The sequence below is a fragment of the Fonsecaea erecta genome, assembly GCF_001651985.1.
Source record: "Fonsecaea erecta strain CBS 125763 chromosome Unknown Scaff1, whole genome shotgun sequence".
Classification (NCBI taxonomy): domain Eukaryota; kingdom Fungi; phylum Ascomycota; class Eurotiomycetes; order Chaetothyriales; family Herpotrichiellaceae; genus Fonsecaea; species Fonsecaea erecta.
The window spans coordinates 1,230,480-1,248,681 of record NW_017387244.1 but is presented as its reverse complement, the minus strand read 5'-3'; the positions used below and the strand labels follow the sequence as shown (position 1 = coordinate 1,248,681).

The 18,202-nt window shown below is 53.0% G+C and overlaps 7 protein-coding genes across 7 annotated transcripts; 3 read left to right on the top strand and 4 right to left on the bottom strand.

The window, feature by feature from the left end:
- Positions 1-371: 371 nt before the first annotated feature.
- AYL99_00420 (hypothetical protein) lies at positions 372-984 on the top strand (the record flags this gene model as incomplete). The annotated part of the gene is made up of 2 exons (XM_018831936.1): positions 372-416; positions 469-984. 2 exons carry the CDS (start codon positions 372-374, stop codon positions 982-984), a joined length of 561 nt encoding a protein of 186 aa, XP_018697815.1.
- Positions 985-1,955: 971 nt separating this feature from the next.
- AYL99_00419 (hypothetical protein) lies at positions 1,956-3,952 on the bottom strand (the record flags this gene model as incomplete). Its single annotated transcript, XM_018831935.1, has 4 exons — positions 1,956-3,251; positions 3,301-3,780; positions 3,829-3,856; positions 3,903-3,952. The coding sequence occupies 4 exons, from the start codon at positions 3,950-3,952 to the stop codon at positions 1,956-1,958; spliced, it is 1,854 nt and encodes a 617-aa protein (XP_018697814.1).
- A 1,417-nt stretch (positions 3,953-5,369) lies between these two features.
- AYL99_00418 (hypothetical protein) lies at positions 5,370-5,711 on the top strand (the record flags this gene model as incomplete). Its single annotated transcript, XM_018831934.1, has 1 exon — positions 5,370-5,711. The coding sequence occupies one exon, from the start codon at positions 5,370-5,372 to the stop codon at positions 5,709-5,711; it is 342 nt and encodes a 113-aa protein (XP_018697813.1).
- Positions 5,712-6,911: 1,200 nt separating this feature from the next.
- On the bottom strand, positions 6,912-9,729 carry AYL99_00417 (hypothetical protein; the record flags this gene model as incomplete). The annotated part of the gene is made up of 2 exons (XM_018831933.1): positions 6,912-8,569; positions 9,495-9,729. 2 exons carry the CDS (start codon positions 9,727-9,729, stop codon positions 6,912-6,914), a joined length of 1,893 nt encoding a protein of 630 aa, XP_018697812.1.
- An 800-nt stretch (positions 9,730-10,529) lies between these two features.
- Positions 10,530-11,021, bottom strand: AYL99_00416 (hypothetical protein; the record flags this gene model as incomplete). Its single annotated transcript, XM_018831932.1, has 1 exon — positions 10,530-11,021. The coding sequence occupies one exon, from the start codon at positions 11,019-11,021 to the stop codon at positions 10,530-10,532; it is 492 nt and encodes a 163-aa protein (XP_018697811.1).
- A 1,396-nt stretch (positions 11,022-12,417) lies between these two features.
- On the top strand, positions 12,418-13,437 carry AYL99_00415 (hypothetical protein; the record flags this gene model as incomplete). The annotated part of the gene is made up of 1 exon (XM_018831931.1): positions 12,418-13,437. One exon carries the CDS (start codon positions 12,418-12,420, stop codon positions 13,435-13,437), a length of 1,020 nt encoding a protein of 339 aa, XP_018697810.1.
- Positions 13,438-14,267: 830 nt separating this feature from the next.
- On the bottom strand, positions 14,268-17,934 carry AYL99_00414 (hypothetical protein; the record flags this gene model as incomplete). Its single annotated transcript, XM_018831930.1, has 2 exons — positions 14,268-17,722; positions 17,775-17,934. 2 exons carry the CDS (start codon positions 17,932-17,934, stop codon positions 14,268-14,270), a joined length of 3,615 nt encoding a protein of 1,204 aa, XP_018697809.1.
- Between the last annotated feature and the right edge of the window lie 268 nt (positions 17,935-18,202).

Below are 18,202 nucleotides of genomic sequence, written 5' to 3'. Positions count from 1 at the left end.
ATCAGTTCTAGAGACAGGGAGGTGGAATTCCTGGTCAGGCTGTATTCGCCTGGCTGGAAACCATCCACAATAAATATCAGCCTCTCTTTATTCTGCTGAAACCCTTCACTCATCATACTTGAATAACGAGAAGTGACACGCAGATGAATTACAAATGGTGAAGAGTACTCCGTATATTCGGTGGTGCACGAGCCTCATTCGACAACCATTCAACCACTTCCTCCCTTCCGTCTTTTGATCAACATTTCTCTCTCATTCCACTTTGTCTCCCAGCCTGCGTATTCTATTCTACCTCTGCAGCGCTGAAAACACCACCGAACACCCTTTCGAACCCCCCTACATCATATCGATCGAACGTCGCTTCTGCAACGATGGCCAAAGTCAAGACTTCCAACGGCCTCCAAGCGGGGGGCCAGGTGTCGCTACGGGGGGAAGAAGAGAAAGGCCACCAAAATACACCTCGCCAAGGACAGAAAGACTGGAGAAGTTGCGAGAAAGCCACTGTTCCTCGAACTGCCAACCGAGATCCGCCTCCAGATCTTTGAGCAGTTTCTCCCCGTCCCGCTGCCAGCAGCCAAGGGAGCCGGCAAGCGGGAGAGGGACCGTGTCATCGGCGCGGTTTTCACTCCAGATGATATGCCGCAACATCAGCCGGGGATGGTCACCTCTCTTTTGGTCCTCTTCGTCGTCGAGGGTCTCTCGAAGTACCGGGCCATCAGTGCTCCGGGGGTCTGGAAGCAGTTCCGCTGCAATCTGGAGGGGTTTAAGCGGACGTTTTGCCTGGGTTCTTCATGCGACAGACTGGCACATGTTCGTGGGCTTGTCTGCGACTTGCCGGCGTGCCTGACGTCTTTGCGCGACTGTTCTCCGCTTCCGTGTCTCCTCGCCGTGCTCCGCGCATATGCAGGCGACCCGCAGAGTCTGGCTGGAAGAAGCGATCTTCGCCTAGTCAGGTCTCCATACGGTCAATGCCAGATACCCTGATGACAGAGTATACTGGGAAAATATCTGGTCAGAAGCAAACGAGCCAGGGCTATACGGTATGTGGGCGGCAGTGCAACTACTCGGCGTCACCAATCCTCGTTTGCAGCTTCACCGGGCATGGACAGCGGTTCGGCGGATGCACCTCACTCGTATTTTCACGGATACGTCAGGGCGCCAGATCAGCGAGGTTGATGAGCTCCAATTCGTCACCCACAAGAAGGATTTGGGCGAAACCGCTGAACCGGTCACACACGAGAGGATCCAGCTGCCGTGCTGGCCCTACATCCCGGGAGATGTGCTGCAAGGTTAAGTCAGACCAAACAGGCACAGATACTCGGCGCGGTCTCAGATCAACGGGCCTCCTCGGGAAGCAGAGAAACAGAAGCAGTCAGCAGTCAGCGCGCACGGCCGGCTGAGAATATGATAGTTGAAACAGGGAATAGAAGCCTCTCGGAGCCATGGGACGGGTAATGGAATGGAAAGTGCTGGAGAACGGGTCAATTCCTTGGCCAGACAGCACGAAGCACGGAACGGCATGCACCATTGGGGAGCAGAGATGGATTTCTTCCGACTACCCTTGGAAGTGGTTATGGACATGGAGTGTGTATATTCGAGTGCTACGCAGGGAATCAACATAGGGGCTCTAGCGCATGGAGAACTGCTGAATGTGCTCGGTCAGGACGAAAATTGAGACTGGAGATTTGTTCATACAACGGTAGCTTCAGAGGCAACCCAAATAATTGAGACGCTCGACATCTTCACAGATAACCAAATCATTTCCCTTGATGTATACATCTTTTCAGTTCTTCACTGTGTCGTTCTTGTTGTTGTTGTGGATCTGAACACACGTCCTCATCCAACAGATCTGCTTTGCGCATAGAGCCACACCCTCGCTCTGGCCGCAACGTCACGCTCAGCCGATGAGTAGTATCCCATCCATCTCCCCTATCGCGTTACCACTAACAAGAAAGTCAAAAGCTCTCCCAGCCAGGCTGTCCTCCCAACCCAGTCCAGTCCCACTGATATATGTTGCTACCCATCGCCTCTTGGGCTGGCATGCTGAAATATCCCTGCGGGCCCGGCATTGCGAAATCGTCCTGCATCCCGCGACCATGCTGCTGCAGCAGCAGGTTCTGGTTCGAAATGCCCATCAGGGTGGGCGGCATAGGTGTGGAGGAGGTTGGTGGCGTGGGGAGGTCCAGCCAGTCCATTTCGTGGGGGCCGGTAGCATTGCTCTTCGGCGGGTCATCATCAGTGGGTGCCGCATCCTGTTCAGGCTGAGCGATTTGCGACAGCGTGTGTCTGATAGATGACACGATCTTGGGTAGTGTGAACATATTCTCAAATTGCTTGGGGCCTGTTTCATACGCCTTCCACGCCTGAAGGATCAAATTCGTGAACAGTCGGAAAAAGGGACCGTCTTGTAGGAAGTCGGAGCTGAACCACACCTCGTAGTTCTCGCTCATGACGTCCCAGGCGCGCCGAGCTTGCGGGTTCACCGGTCGGCTTCGCAGGTCCTGGGCAATCTGGATGTAGGCGGGGAACGGGAAGTGGCAGGAGCTCAGCCAGCGGAAGCCCTTGGTGAGCGGTGAGCTCATGACCTTGGTGTCGCATTCGAGCATCCGAAGCGCATGCATAGTAGCGGCGTCACGCTGCGCATCCGTCTGCCGCGCAGGCGAGCCGGAACAGCGTGAGTGGTGTTCCAGGAGGCGATATTTGGCAAGTTGGGCCCGTGTCGTCCACATGGTCATGAGGTGCAGCGGGTGCTCCGGGTCGCAGTACTTGAGGTAACGGTCCTCAATCGCCCCCTCCAGCTTGGCCAGCTCACTCCCTTCTCCTTCCGGTCCGCTCTGGAGAGTATTGGCGTTGGTCTTCAACGCCGGAGCGATGAAATCGAGATGAAAAGAAGAATGGCGAATCACTTCACCAAGCTCACCGCGCACGACGGCGAAAAGTGCCTCGGTCGTATTTCCTTGCATCGCGGGCAATTTCGTCATCTCCGGCCGCAGGTCAGAATCATTCACATTGAGGGGAATCTTACAGTCCCAAGTAGGATCGAGCGTGACAGTCTTGGAGTTGGCGATCTCACTTATGCGGGTATCGAAAAGAACCAGCGACCACCACAGTCTTCGGCGCATTTCCGCCTCAAGCATCGTGTACCTCGCCAGTGCCGACTCGTTGTGAATGCCCATGCGTTGTGCAATGCGAATGGCCACGGCCAGCATGGATGATAGGGATTGAGGAAGTGTATTTGGCTTGAGAGAGATCTGACAGCGTCAAAAACGAGGAAAGAGCTTAGCTACTCGCCAAACCTACTAGGTAGAGAAACCATGCGGTCAAGCATTCACGGTCGTTCGTCCGTAAGAAGGAGCAATTCAACAGCGCTTGCTGGCAGCCATGTTGATATCTCATCAACAGGTCTTCTTTCGGGCAATTGAACAGACTCTGGCACTCTTCGACCGCAAGGCTCGAGACTGAAGTGCAGTAGATACTGAACATGAGTGCCTCCAAAATTGGACTTATCTTGGAGATGTTGCTGGCGGCCTCAATGATGCGTCCCTGCAGGCTGGGCGTGTGTGTAACCTTGAGCAGCGGGTTTACGTTGTCCAGGTATATCTGCCAAAGCCTGAAGATCTGAACAGGGTCGGGATGTAACTTCGAAAGGTCGACTGCCGGATCGCGGGTGCCGAATACAAGATTATCATTATTTGTAAATGACTCATCCCACGCTTTGTTCACAGCGCTTTCAAGCTCATCTTCATGAGAGGAAGTGCTGTCAATATCTGGGTCCCGATACTGTTGCAGCAGTCAGTAGAAGTCAAAAGTAACACAGTGTGATTTTACCCCGTGGCTCATGACATGCCATACGTTTCTGGGAAAGTTAGTCGTCTTGAATCAACTCGGTGAGCAATGCATACTTTGCGCCATAACTTCTTCCTGACGACAGAGCGGTTGATGGAGATGGCATTTCTGAGTGTACAGGTTCCGGCTTCTCGTCGTCTGACCCGAAAGTGCTCTCGACATTGGAAGGTCCTCTCTCCCTAGCCAAACCCTTACGAAGCGGTTCGAATGTGACATTGTTCTGACGGAGCAGATCTTCGTACGTGCGCAGACGTTCCAGGAGGTCTCTCTGGGGAATCCTACGTGTCCGTGGGCGCGGAGCTGCAGAACCAGGGACACACTGCACCCGGGACCTGACGCAATTCGCGCAAGGTGAAATACGGTCACATTTTACCTTGCGCTGCTGACAAAGTACACATGCGAATACCCGCGCAGGTTTCCCAGCCTGGTTGAAGGATGAAGCCGTGGATGGCGATATTCCTGAGAGGGGGCCATTAAGTGACTGCAGCGTGGTCGACATGCTCGATGCTGGATGATGGAATGTCAAGAGAGAATTCAAAGACCAGCATCGCAGAGACTTTGATGGTTCATGATGGTGCCTGCGACATCAACCATCCAATCGGAGAGAGACCCACCTCGGACTTTCTATTTATCCGAAACAAAATATCAATCCTTATTTCTTCAGCCTTGTACAGCATCACAGCAGACAGTTTGCCTTCCCGCTGTCCTGACATCTCTTCAAAGGACAGGCTCGACCTTCTAAGAGAGGGGCGATGAGCCTGTGGGAGGCGTGGAGCGGGAAGGAGTCTAACGTGGGTGTTGGTTTGGCAGGATTGAGATAACCGCAGCACAGCTCCAGCCGGAGGAAGAATCAACGTCATTTCTGCCATACATATTACATGCATGCCGTTGAAGTTTTCCTCTGTGCTCTACAGAACCGACAGTCACCATAGATGGCGTAACTCCATGTTCCCTTGCCTGACAAAGCACGCCACAGCCGCCCTCCTTCTTCCCATCAACGTTTCTGGTTCCCCCACAAAGCCGCCATTTTTTGTCTTCTCTCATACATGGCGAGACAAAGGCTCTCCTCAATGTTTGCCTTTGTCCCGTCTGTAGACTGCTTCTTTGTCGCAGATGCAAGGCCTCCTCAAAGCCTCCAAGGAAGTGGCAGTAGTAGTATGGCTAGTCGTTCGAATCTCAATAGGCAGCGGGGCATCCTTGTTCCAATCTCGAAGAAACATAGAACATGAGACACTGAGGCAGATGTCTCAAGAGTCTGCAATGCAACTGCCTTCGCCCAAGATGGCTTGAGGCATCGACCGCATTGAATACCTCCACAGCTGCCAGTGCTTCATGATGCATAAATATTGCTCGATCCTTACACCCTCGCCTTCTGAGCCCAGCACAAAACACTCTCACCACCACGATTTCGACGGAGCAAAGCAGCCCACGCAACAGGAAACCAACCAATCCCTGTGCAGGTAAAGCATCCCCGATTGATCTTACTGGCCCTGATAATACCCCCACAATCGCCGCAGCCCAAGATGTCTCGTTCCTTGTTGCGTCCCTCCAAAGCGAGGCGCAAGCTTGTGAAGCGCAAGTATTCCAAGATCAGCCATGCTGAGGTTGAGCCTGCTTGTCCTGCCCACGACACCCATCAAACAGCCAGACCTGATGGCCATGTGCAGGAGTGGTCCCGCCCTGGTTCCCCTTCGCTCTCCAGTGCTCCTGACGCAAAGCTGCTCCCTAAAGTAGAGATAGACTCGCTCCAGACAAGGTTGAAGGAGTCGGTCAAGGACTGGATCGTGGAGGTCAAATCGAGAGTGAGGTACGAGATCGCGATGTATAGGTTAAACAAGGTATTGGGTCCCGAGTTCGACTATTAGACTGGGTAGTCAGTCAGGCGAACAAGCAGGTAGGTGAGTAGGTGAAGTGCTAGACAAGTAGGTCTGGTACAAAGAGAATCCACATCACATTCACATCCAGATCAAATCCACTGAAAGCATATATTTTTATCTGTTCGAATTTCTCCCACACCAAGACCCCCTCAATACGACGAGGGCGAATCCAAGACCGAGTGCGACCCGAGCAACATACCTCAATCGACTCCCGGTCCTGTCAGGTCAAGACTACCACCGGGGCTAGTTAGCAGCAGGACCTGGGGTTCGAATCCCACACATCAACCCTTATAAAGTAGCGAATTCGTAGTATAACCGGCCGGCCGAGAAAAACCAACCCGCAAGGGCAGAGTTTCGCTTATCACAAACCAGCTTATGGGTTGAGCTGCTTTCTGATAAGTTTTTGCCATTTTGGCCGACGTGCGATATCTATACAGGTATGTGTGTTTTATACAGACAGCCAAGGACAGATGTGACAAGTTGTCCGAGATGTGAATGGCAGTACTTCACAATTCGAAGGCAAAGTCGTGAATCATAAAGTGGGAGGTTTGACTGGGTATGGTAGGATACCTTGATTGCTAGGATTCCGCTCGAGTTGCCACACCACAAAACATGTTCATTAATGCTTAACTACCAGTATGGAGAACTTGAAATACATATAGTAAAATACAGACCCTATAACGCTTTTATCATCGTCTTCTGTTGGGGGCTTCTGAGCATGTTCTCTCCGGCGGTTTCCACCACCGGTTACATAGCTGAGCCGACAAGGCTGCGGCCTCCCTGTTTGGGCCCCCCTCCCACTAAAAACCACCAAATGAAAAGCTAAGGACCTGTGACTAGCTTCTTGCGGAAGAATAATAACACATCAGAACATATAATCAAATGAGTCGTACTACATGTGGGATCCTCTTTCGTGTGTAAGATATCTCGGTGGAACCGCATGGGTAGGAAAACCCTACATCGTCATGAAGTTACGCACCCATGCCGCCATTAACTTCTGGTGTCTTTAAGACCTTCAAGAGAAGGAAATGAGAGGAATGCGAGCATCCAATAATCAACGAGACCAAAATCCTCAGAATATCACTTCCTTTTCTATTCCAGAAACTCCGTGCTATCTATATGTATGTCCCATCTCTTCCATATGCAATGTCTATTTTTCCAAGGTCCTACATACAGTTCATCCATTCATCATACCTGTTCAAGCATCTTTTCGTCGTTCGTGGCCCTGTTCACTTCTCTTGTCATATCTCCGTTCTCAACCCTCAGCCTTTCCTCCCTCTCTTGTTCTTCATTCTCCGCAGCTTCCCGAGCCTTGATCTCCTTCAATTGCTTGCAGAACTTACTGTTGTCACGGATCCGGTCACCATATTTGATAAATGCAAAGGGGATCAGACACATCCCCATGCTCAGAAATGCAAGTAAACTGCACGCCCAGGCGATGCCCAGGTGGGAGAACATGCTGTGCGCAGCTAGTGGCAAAAGGGCACCAAACACGCTTCGACTGGTACTGGTGATGCCCTGCGCGCTGGCGGCAAATGTTTCGTAAGCGTCGGTCAGGTAGTTGAGAAGGGCCATGAAGATGAGGAGGAATGCTGCTCCAAAGATGATTCCTGAGGAGACCGGCGCGAGCCAATAGGTGCCCGGTTTGGCACTCCACCCAATCCAGAACAGAGAGACCACGTAGAGTGGCCCTCCGATGCAAGCCAGCGGTAGTCGCCGGTACTCTTCCTGTTGTGCCCACTTCGCATGCCTTTTCTGCGCCTTTGCCAGATACGAGTCCCACCAAAGATATATCGGTGCCGCGAGGATTGATCCAAATCCAATGGGAATGAATGCGAGGCCGGCAAGCCCGTATGACCATTTATATACCGAGTCCGGGCCTTGGAAAATGATCGGGTATGCTTCGAAATACAGGTAAAAGATTGCGTACGCTAGAGAGCAATATGCTGCCACGCACATGACAATGACTTCCTGGAACAGCATGCGGTAGGGCCGGGTCATGACAACGGTGATGACGTGACGCAGCGTTTTCTTTTGAAGGTCGGTCTTGGCAACGATGTCGGGGTCTCCTGTTTCTTTGCGAAGTCGTGCTGCCTTGCGGCTCAGGAGGACGGGGGTGTAGGTTTCTGGCATGAAAATGATGAACGGGATTGTCCCGACCGCGAGCAGTGTGCCCACGGCAAATACCCATCGCCACGAGGTATTCTCTGCGATGAACCCTGAAATTGCGGGTGCTATGATGGGACCGAACGTCGTTGCAACCATGAACCAAGCCATCGCCAACCCACGCTGCCTTGGATCATTATATACGTCGGCATATAATCCTCCCGTGATCGCGACCGGCCCCGAGAATCCAACGCCACACATGAAGCGGAAAAAGAGCAGACAAGGCCAGTTAGGGGCCACCGCACAGGCCATGCTGAATAGGGTAGACATGACGAAGAATGATAAGATGACTCGTTGTCGCCCGTTGTTTTCAGACAGTGGGCCACAGAGCGTGGGCCCTACCACATAACCCGCCAGGAAACATGTTATTGGCAATGGAAGTTGAAGTTCTTGTGTGATGCCAAAATGTTCTGCAATGAAATCGATTGCTCCGCTCGGTAAAGACGAGGAAATGGTGCTGTTCATGACGGTTATCATGCCGGTGAAGAAAATGTATAGTTTCTTTCTGCGCGGCCAGTTGTAGGGATTCTCTGGGTCGCTCGAGCTGAACGATACGATCTTTCTCGAGTCTTTTCTCTCCTTTGGCTCATCGTCCGGCGCCACGCTAGGCGCTCGCCCGTTCGTGACAGTGTCTGGAGAGGCATCGCGTCGCTCGAGATCGGGGTAGCTGGCTTGGGTGTCTGGTGAAAACGTCAGAGGGGAACCTTCGTGGAAATATGCAAAAGGGGAAAGTACTTAGTAGTACGGGCTGTGGCTCGACGGTGGTATTGACCGACTTCAGGAGTCCATTTTCAGCACCAAGACTCATGGTCGGGTTCTGTCTAACAGAGCCAGTCAAGGAGACCTGTGAAAGAAGGGTATAACCAGCACTCAACAGGGGAAAAGGAGACGGGGAGAGGAACAATCATGACAACAAGAGTATGAAAGACACCAGCCTTTCCGGAAAACGGAGAACGGGCGACATTGCAGCGAGCCCATACGCTAGGTGAGGGGAGTCGATTATAAAAAGTATTCCACTATGCATGACGGGGGGAGGACCGGATCCAAGCTAGAGGCGCGGCCAATCGGCGCTGGCCAAGGAGTGAGAGAGCACATATTGTAAGTCTTTGATCATGAGAAATGAAGTTCGCGACAATGAGGACTGCGAGATCGGTTATGACGGCAGAAGAGTGGACGCAGGCGGCGCAGGGGGATGATCGAGGTGTCGTGTGTGTGCGCGATGGAATAATGGTAGCCGAGAGATGCGGGGACGTCGTTAGCAGCATCACGTGACGGCTAAGCTATTTACGGCAAGGCGGATACCTAATCCAACGCTAGTGTTCATTCACACGCCCTTTGACCTTTGATAGGGGGAATGTACAATGCGATCTCGCAATCTCACCAACCTGTCGAGTGTATACTGCTTGCCATAGCTATAGCCGCTGGGAAAACTAATCCGAAAAGCCCCAGCTGCTCCTGTGTGGAGTTCCAGCAATCAATCTCAATGGGTGCTTCTTGACTGACAGAAAGGTCCTCAACGGCGGACACAAGGCTATGCCACCTTCGTTTGCGTTCTCTCCTCTGCATAGCATCTGGCGGGATGTTCGTCGCTTCGCCGTCCCTCACCGTCTTCCATACTACTTCTTCTCTGCCCGTCTTGACTCACGACGGCAGACTCCACATGTTGCGTATCCATACGCCCACTCGCTGGCTCGGCCCGGCCAATCCCAGTGGTATGTTCCTGCTCCAAGTCGCGATACCGCGCTTCATACGCTTGCCGCTTCTTCTCGCGCTGAAATTCTTTTCGTTCCTGGAGCTTTTGTCGGAGATGGACACCGGCGGCGATGAGGAGATATGCCATTGTTCCTCTTTCTGTCAAGCTATCGCTATTTGCTGGCAGAAGAGTGTCGGTGGAGGCACGTCGAAGATGAGTGATGGAGATATTTGTGTAGCCCGGAAAATGTGGAGTGGCATTTAGACCTGTCTCCCGAATTCGATCGGGGATCTTGGGAGCATTTAGATAAGGATAAATTGATGCACCTTACCTTTCAATGTTTGGATTCGTATTCATGGTGAGCGTTTGAAAGACCAAGCCTTGACATATCAAATGCGTATTCGCGTATACGAAATTGCCAGCTTACGGATTAGGCTGCGTAAACCGATACGCGCCGCTCCATTTGAGGAATGTCTGGTACATTTGAAATGCCACTGGTTCTGACTAGAAGCATCAAGTGCGCGCCGCCGAACGCCTCTGCTCTGTTTTGAAATAATTGTACAATGCCACATAGTCGTACAGATTCGTTAAATCCTGTTTTTGTTTCATACATTGTCCGCCTCATGCCTACGGTTTGCTGTCCATTCGATGCCTGACTCCAACAAGAGAAAAGGCCACCAGGGGCCCAGGTAAAACCTGTGTCTGCTGGGGTGGAAGACCCCGCTTGTCAATCTTTGGTCGGTCGGACGGATTTGCAAGCCACGCCTGCGCTGTTGCCCAGAGCATGCACGGCTGCATGGCGCCGATGCGTACTGGAAGTAGTCCACGTATGTCTCCGAAGGGGCGTCACATTTCCCGTCAACTGACTCGATGTTAGAAAGAAACGAGAGAAAGAAATGTGACCTGAAAGAGCAGGGCACCAGAACCAGTATGGCAACCGACGGGACTTACCCGAAGCACACGAATCTCTTCCAGCCTTTGGCCCCCTCCATTTTTCGATTCATTCGTAGATCGGCAAACCTCTCACCACGAGGTCCCATCACACGTTCGAATTCGTCCGCTGGTGGACGTGACATGGCTGCGAGAGTTGGCTTTTGTTTGGGATTGACCACGGCAGCGTAGACATGAAGTTTGGAAACAGGGTGCTTCTCGCTGTCACACGATAAAGGCAGGTCAGGCTGTATGGTCGAGCTGTCTTCATCGATGGCCCCAAGAAGTCGTGATGGCGGCGTTAACCGGCGGGGGCGAGTGCCCAAGCCGCTGTACATGGATGACGAAGTTGGGGCTGTTGAAGAGGAGAGCGAAGGCAGTGATGTTGAGGAATCTGGACCTGATGAGAGGAGAGTGCTTGAAGATGACAGAGTGCTCTCAGTCGAGTCTGTTGGTGAGGGAGACCGAGAGGCCGACCGACTGTCGGTCTGACGGTTGCGGGGAGCCATTTTGGTTCTGTGCTGCAGAGATGTGGTGTCCAGGTATGGCGACGATCCGAGGCTGGGAAATTTGATGGAAACCTCGCTTGATGGTGATTGCCAAAGAAGCGATGGGTACTATACGGGGAGAGGAGCAGCGGGAGGCGGGAAAGCGCACCACACCGTCTTACCGACAGTTGATTCAGGTGCCAGTGATCTTCACATGTGCGAAGGATAGCCAGTAACCGCCTCTCAAGCACAGTGGAATCTCTAATCACTCCTCCGTCGGAGAAATATACAAGTATACAAGTTAGTAACAGGAGGAGACAGAAAGAGGCTCTAGAAGGCGACACGGGACGCAGGCTGGTTCAAAAAGCCACCGAGCTCATCGGACGGGGCTCATCGAATGGAGCATGTCATCCTTCGATGATGATTTACCCGTGGCGCCCTCCATTGATGGCGGGATGGTCGATCAGTTGCTCGAGGAAGCTGCTGGTGCTGGCACATTTCGGCTCTCGACTGCGCCTAAAAGCGCCATCTCGGCGTTCCAGGGGCAGTGATTGGGCCCTGCGTTTCTCGCTAAGCCCCCAAATCTAGGGGTGACAGGAGCCATGGGTCCCCAGACCTGCGGTTCCCGTGGGCCCTTGCACCCCAACAAGACCCCAACAGGCCCCTCCCAAGCCCCCGAAGTCCCCGAGGTGACCGTTGCCCGTGCGCTAGGCCCGCTAAATAATAGCCACCAAACCCTTAATCGGGGAAACAATAGGCGCATCTAAACTCTTTCCGTCCCTGCAGCTGCCTGAAAGGATCTGACTTTCGACAGTGGCTGGCGGTAATGACGCCGATGGCTTGATAGGCAGGGTCACACCTGAAAATCGATGTTCAAGCAAGTCCGTCCACACAAGCAGCTTCTGACCCTCCATAGGAAGCATGTGAAGAATGATATCCCCTTCCCTAAATGGTGTTATAGCATCAGGTTGCTTGTCTGGACCCGGGGCAATGGAGAGCATGGGGCAACTGGTCCCTTGGTGTCGGTGGTCCCATCTCATGGTTACGGGTGATTTATCGGCTGAAAGTAAATCCGTTGAGCACTGCCGGAATGCCCATTTCGGTACAATCTGTGCCGGGGCATCTGCACAAAAGTCGTTATCGCAAATGCTCACTGCAGTCTACGCTACTGTCATGGTATTAGCATTCTTACCCATATGGAACCGCAAGAACCCAACACAATAGCACACCTGCCTAGACGGCTCTTTATACAGTCACTGCCTCAAAGATGGCGCGCCCACGGCGAGCATCTGCCGCGTCAGATCTCAGTTCTGTACCGGACCAGCACCAGGTACCTGCACACTCTTATGAACACTGCCAGATGACTTTCATGGCTGGGCGGCTTGTAGTAACGAGCTACTCGTAGGAGTTAGGAAGCATGTACGATTATCTGGCCAAGATTGTCCTCCTTGGACCCAGCGGCACCGGCAAGTCCTGCCTCCTGCACCGATTCGTGAAGAATGAATGGCGCGTCCTTTCTTCTCAGACTATCGGCGTCGAGTTCTCCTCGAAGATAATAAAGATTGGCACAACCCCTAATAGCTCGAAACGCATCAAATTCCAACTATGGGACACGGCGGGCACAGAGCGATTTCGAAGCGTGAGCCGAAGTTACTACCGGGGTGCAGCTGGCGCAGTCCTGGTGTACGACGTTGCGAGTATGGCCAGCTTTCAGGCGCTGCCAACCTTCCTGAGTGACGCACGAGCGCTGGCAAGTCCGCAGTTGACGGTGATATTGGCGGGGAACAAGGCGGATCTGGCAGACGAGTTGGTACAAACACAAGGACATACCGGACAAGCTCATACGAGAACGCAAGCAGTACATATGAATGGAAGCGCCCATCATCACCGTATCCAGAAGGAGGATGAATTCAGCAGTACTCCAACCGCATCGAGCGCGTCAAGTCGACAGTCATATTTCCCCTATGATTCTGGAGGTGCAAGCGCCACCGACTCTGTGAAAACAACGTCCACCCGCTCTCGTGGGAACAGCATGAACCTTTCAAAATGGACAGCGACCCTGTCCAGTGAAGGTCGCGAAGTCAGCTCCGAGGCCGCCTCACGATGGGCTTCGAAAGTCCACATTCCGGTCACGATGGAAGTCTCGGCCCTCACGGGTGAAAATGTTGACGCATTATTTTACCGCCTGGCGGCCATGATTCTAACCAAGATCGAGCTCGGGGAGATTGATCCGGATGACCCGGCAAGTGGTATCCAGTACGGCGACGGTGCTGTGGGCGCCGACGGAGACAGCATAACGACAGACGGCGGCACCGTGAGGAGGAGGAAGGGCGGAAGGGGTGGCACGGTAAGAAACGGAGTGCTCACCAGTCTCGGGGAGTGGGAAGACGTATTCCGCAGACCTGCTTCCAGAGCAGGAGGCGGGCGGTGTTGTTGATGAAAGAAGGTCGGAGGACACACGATGTCTTTTCGCCATGGGCCCACGATTGCACGAGATGTTCCTCTCCCGCATTCTTTTTCTCTTTCTCTGTCTCTCTTCTTCTTGTCCTTCTGCCGAGCGAATGACGCCAACTGCGTTATGGAAAGAACGGAAAAAGCAAGCAGCAAGCGAGCGAGCAAGAAAACGTTGTACACAGCCTTGTTGGATTGACTTCGGCTGAGTCTATTATTGTATGTACAGATTATACAGTTTTTATTTCTGTCGGTGTCGCCGCTTTTGCTTATTACACGACGAGGAGGCACCGGCACAGGCACAGGCATATATGCTTGCGCATGCACTGGGTGGGACATTCGTTCTTCCTGCCGCAGTGCAGCCAGCTGTGCCGAGTAATGTCTAATACGTTCTACTTCTTGTTGCCGTCGTGCGAGCCCTTCTGGTCTGCACGCCTGGTATGTACTTCCTTACCTGCCTTGCAATGCTTGCCTCTGTGGGAGCGTTCGTCATCGAAGATATCCCATCCCCCATGCACATACTAGGCACTCTGGATGCTGTGCTGCTGCGCCCTACAGGGTCCAGTCTGTGAAGTTGTGCTCGCGATATATTCCGTGCGGAAAAGACATTGTGCCTAAGGGATACGCTCGACGGGAGTTTGACTGTGGCACTCGTCGAAAACCGCCATTTCTACAACATGAATGGTGGGCAAGGCACTCAACCGCAGGAAGACAGGATCAGTGTGGTGCCTCTCATATGATATTATGTATTCCAGGGTCGAGCTCTCGCGCTATATCGACCAAGGGACTCTGAGAAGTTCATATCTGACACCAGCATCAACCTTCCCTGACGTCTACCTCTCGTGGCTCGGCAAACCCTTCGTGAGGCTGTCCACCTCCCTCGTCTCCAGTCTCGATCTTTGGTCCAATCTTCTCACAGAGCTCGACAAGCTCGAGTTGCCCTATGAGATTCTGCGCCGCACTCAGTGCCTTCATGATCACGAGCTGGTTCCTCTCGGTCGTGGCGGAACGGAAGCTCCTCACCAAGAACTCACTCAACATCTCCACAGTCCAATCATCCGGGATGTCTCTGAGAATCTGTAGAGGGTCGAAAAAGGTGGCGAATTTACCGAGAAGGTGAGATGTTTGTTCGAGGCGGTCGTCAACATCGGCGATGGAGAGGAATTCATGAAAGAGGAAAGTGAAGAGTTCAATCTGGCTCGTTCGGGAGGGCAAGGCAGATGGATCAATTGGATATGATGACGGAGGCGAGGGACGGCCGAAGTAGCAATATCGTGTGGCTGTATCGTAATCGCCCAGTCCATGAGTGAGAAGGCGCAGGGCTTCCTTGTGGCGGCCTTGACGGGCATCGAGGATGATGGATTCTGAAACAAGGTAGGAGGAGAAGGGTGCCAGGCGCTCGAGGACCATGGAGACCGAATAAGTCAAATCCTTCCCAGCAGCGTTGCTGCCCGAGGCTGCGTAGGCACCACTCCCTAGGAGCTGGAGGAGACGGAGGCGCGATTGCCACCATGGCTCCGGCGGGGCATTTTGGTGGATGAAGTCGAGGTAGGTCGGCTTGGGCGACTCAAGAGCTCGGTATGTCGAATAGCTTTCTGCGAGCGACGCACGAGCAGCGTCGGACTTTTCAAGGACAGTAAGGACTGAGTCGAGGTAATAGCCTATCAGGTCGTCGGCGTACTGCCCGAGATGTTTGCCAAAAACGAGATATTCCAGATACTGCTGGACGGCTCCTGGCGCTTGTTCTTTTAGAAGTGGCACTACTTCTTGAGGACTGAACTTTACTCGTGCGGCGTCGTCCGTGAAGACTTGGACGGCGAGGTCTGGATTCCGCTGGGCGAGCCACAGAGCGTAACCTTGCACGAGGTCGACATCGCGAATGACTGTCAAATAGCGGCGCAGTTGACCTTCGACATAGCCAATATTTGAACTGTAATCCACATCCTTCTCTCCATCGATAATCCGTTTCCACGTCGCAAGGACATCATGGGCTTGCTTCTTACTCTGGTAGAGCCGGCTCAGGACATAGAGCCGATTGTACCGTTCCAAGAGCAACGTCGCACGCTCAAAATCGCCCTTCCACTGGTCGACGACGTTATTCAATTTGGCCCGCACTGATTTCTGGGCAGGGCTGTCTGTCGGCAATGCTTGGTCTAAGTAGAGCAACAGATGAAGAATGGCCGCATCGACGGAATCAAAAACGTGTTTGTCATCTGCAATGCTCCCGTATCCGCGCTTCTCTTGCCACAGCATCAGGAAATGTCTCATCATCATCCAGAATTCAGGAGGAGCATCCTCGAAACTGGCGACCGGAGATTGATGGCCCTGCAGAAGATCCACCATACCTTGATGAAGCCAGATTCCCTCCGGCCCGTACAAGACCTCCGACGAGAGCGGGGGCAGAAGGAGGAGCACGATCCGCGGATCTAACCCTCCGTCATGGAGCGTGTTTTCGACAGCTCGGAACATGTCTTGAAGAGCTGAGGCACTCGAAAATTGTGTCTCCAGATGCAAAAATAATATCAGACTGGCTTTCTGCTTGATATAGTTCAGCGTGAGGAACTCTGTCTCGTCCTTTGGTTCGCGACCGTGAATACTCGCCAGGAACCCGAAGATTTGACCAGGGACTACATTGGCGGGCTGACTGTCGACCATATACTGCATCAGGCGGTACTCGAGCTGCGAAATCAAGGGATTCTGTAAGATCATAAGGAGATCTTTCCCGTGCCACAACAAGTTTCTCGTGAAAGCGCGTCCAAGGCGACGGGCGAGCTTTTCTTCTTCCACAGCGCGCTTCTTCACCAGCTCATTTGATGGCTCTATAGGCGTGCTTAAAGACTGACTCTCGAACAAAGCGCGCTCTTGCTCCACTTGCTCCATGGCGGACTGTGTCCTCGGATCACTCTCGCTTTGAGCGTTTTCTCGGTGACGCAGTGATTTGATTGAAAGCGGCACTAGTTGCAGGAGTTCTCCGGGGGCTTTGAAGAAGTGGCTATGCGTGCTTAACGTGTGGTGCAAGCCAGCCGGCGCATTCTCGAATTCGCTCAATGGCAACGCAACACACACGCGAGGGTGAGCCAGCTCAGATGCATTCTCGACAAGCTGTATTTCCAATTTTCTCTCCGTGATGCCTTCCCGAACCTGCCGCAAAAGAGCAAAGATGATTTTGCCTTCATCTTCCGAGCGTGGGGCACCTTCATTTTCTGGCACAGCGAAGTTGTCCACAAGCAGATCCTCAGGATAACTTTCAAAGTCAATGGTTCCTCGAACAACATCACCATCCAAATTGACAAACATACCAACACCAGGCTCAGACTCTGTTGTGCCAGTCGTTAGCATGAATTCTGTCGGAAAAGGCGAGAGGATGTGTGGCTTGAGACGCTTGTGCGAATGCTTGCTGTTCGTTCCAGCTGGTGATCTGGAGGGGAGGGCCTCGGTCGACGCACGAGGACGTGCTCTTGGACGTCCGTTCGCCTCACTATTTCCGTCCGGCACTGGGACGTTGGTAGATGGCGATGTGGGTCGTCCTGAACCAGCCGATGTCGCGTCGTTGGGCGGCATTAGATAGGGAGACTCCTGACGGCCCTGAGGGCTATCCTTCCTGTCCTCCGTAGAGCCGATCAGATTCCCCAGACTTGTACTTCGACCATGACCAGCTGCTTCTGCAGGGGGAGGGGACCGTGCTGGAGATCTCCCCCCGTCCTCGACCGGAACATCATCATCCATGGGCTGCGACGAGATGGGAAACAGCGGAATCTTCTGCTGGTGTTCCACCTCGAGGAGCGCATAACTCGTGTCGTCGGCAACGCACGCGATAGTCTCTCTTCGACTGGATCTCAAACAGCCAGGGTATTCAATATTATTTCTAATCGACCGCAGCCTGTCTCCCACACGGACCAAAATGATTCTGCGGGAGTTTGCGATCATCACCACAGGGCCCTCCGCGTTTTCTTTGTCTTCATTTTCGTCGATGCCACCAATCCACTGGACCCCCGTAGGTTCCCTGTTAGGAAATGCCGGACTGAACTCGGGAAGGGAGTAAAACGACACGACGCCGTTACATAACACGCAGGCTTTCAGAGGACCGGGCAGGACAAGGATCTGCTGAATGCCAGGTGCATTCGGAGAGTCGGCTGATACAGCATGGCCACTGGGCTGCAACCGGGAGGCTAAAATAAAGGTTGAAGGCGCGTTGTCGTCGTCCTGATCAGAAGGGATCGAGACTAGGTGCAGGATTTCGGCCGCAGAGGTACCGATATATAAATTGTTGTCTGAAGGACCGTGAGAGGAATGCGAGAGATCCAGGTACACAGCCTCACCTACTCCAATACTCTACACAGGTAATCGATATTTCTGCATCACCCTCATCTGCCGCCAGCGGGATATCCTCCAGAATAGCACGAAGAACATACGGGCCTGGTTCTGGCGCGGCCAGCTTTTGGCGCTTTGCAGGTCGCTGGTCATCCAGCCCGGCTTCGTCCATTGCTTGCATCAAGCTTCAGGGACATCGGAAAAGAACAGCCATAGCTGCGAGCAGTCTGGCAAGCTTGTCCTAAAGAAATAATTGGTGTAGAGCGACTGAGGAATCGTGGTCGTTGGTGGGAAGCGGAGCGATGTGGTGACCTCCGTAAACGAAACTAATTACTGCAGGTTAGTCGATTCAGAGGCGCAGTCCCGGGATCATCTCCAAGGCCACATCTCCGTCTCGTTGCCCGCTACTGTTGACGCGTTCGACGTTGATTCGAAGGCTT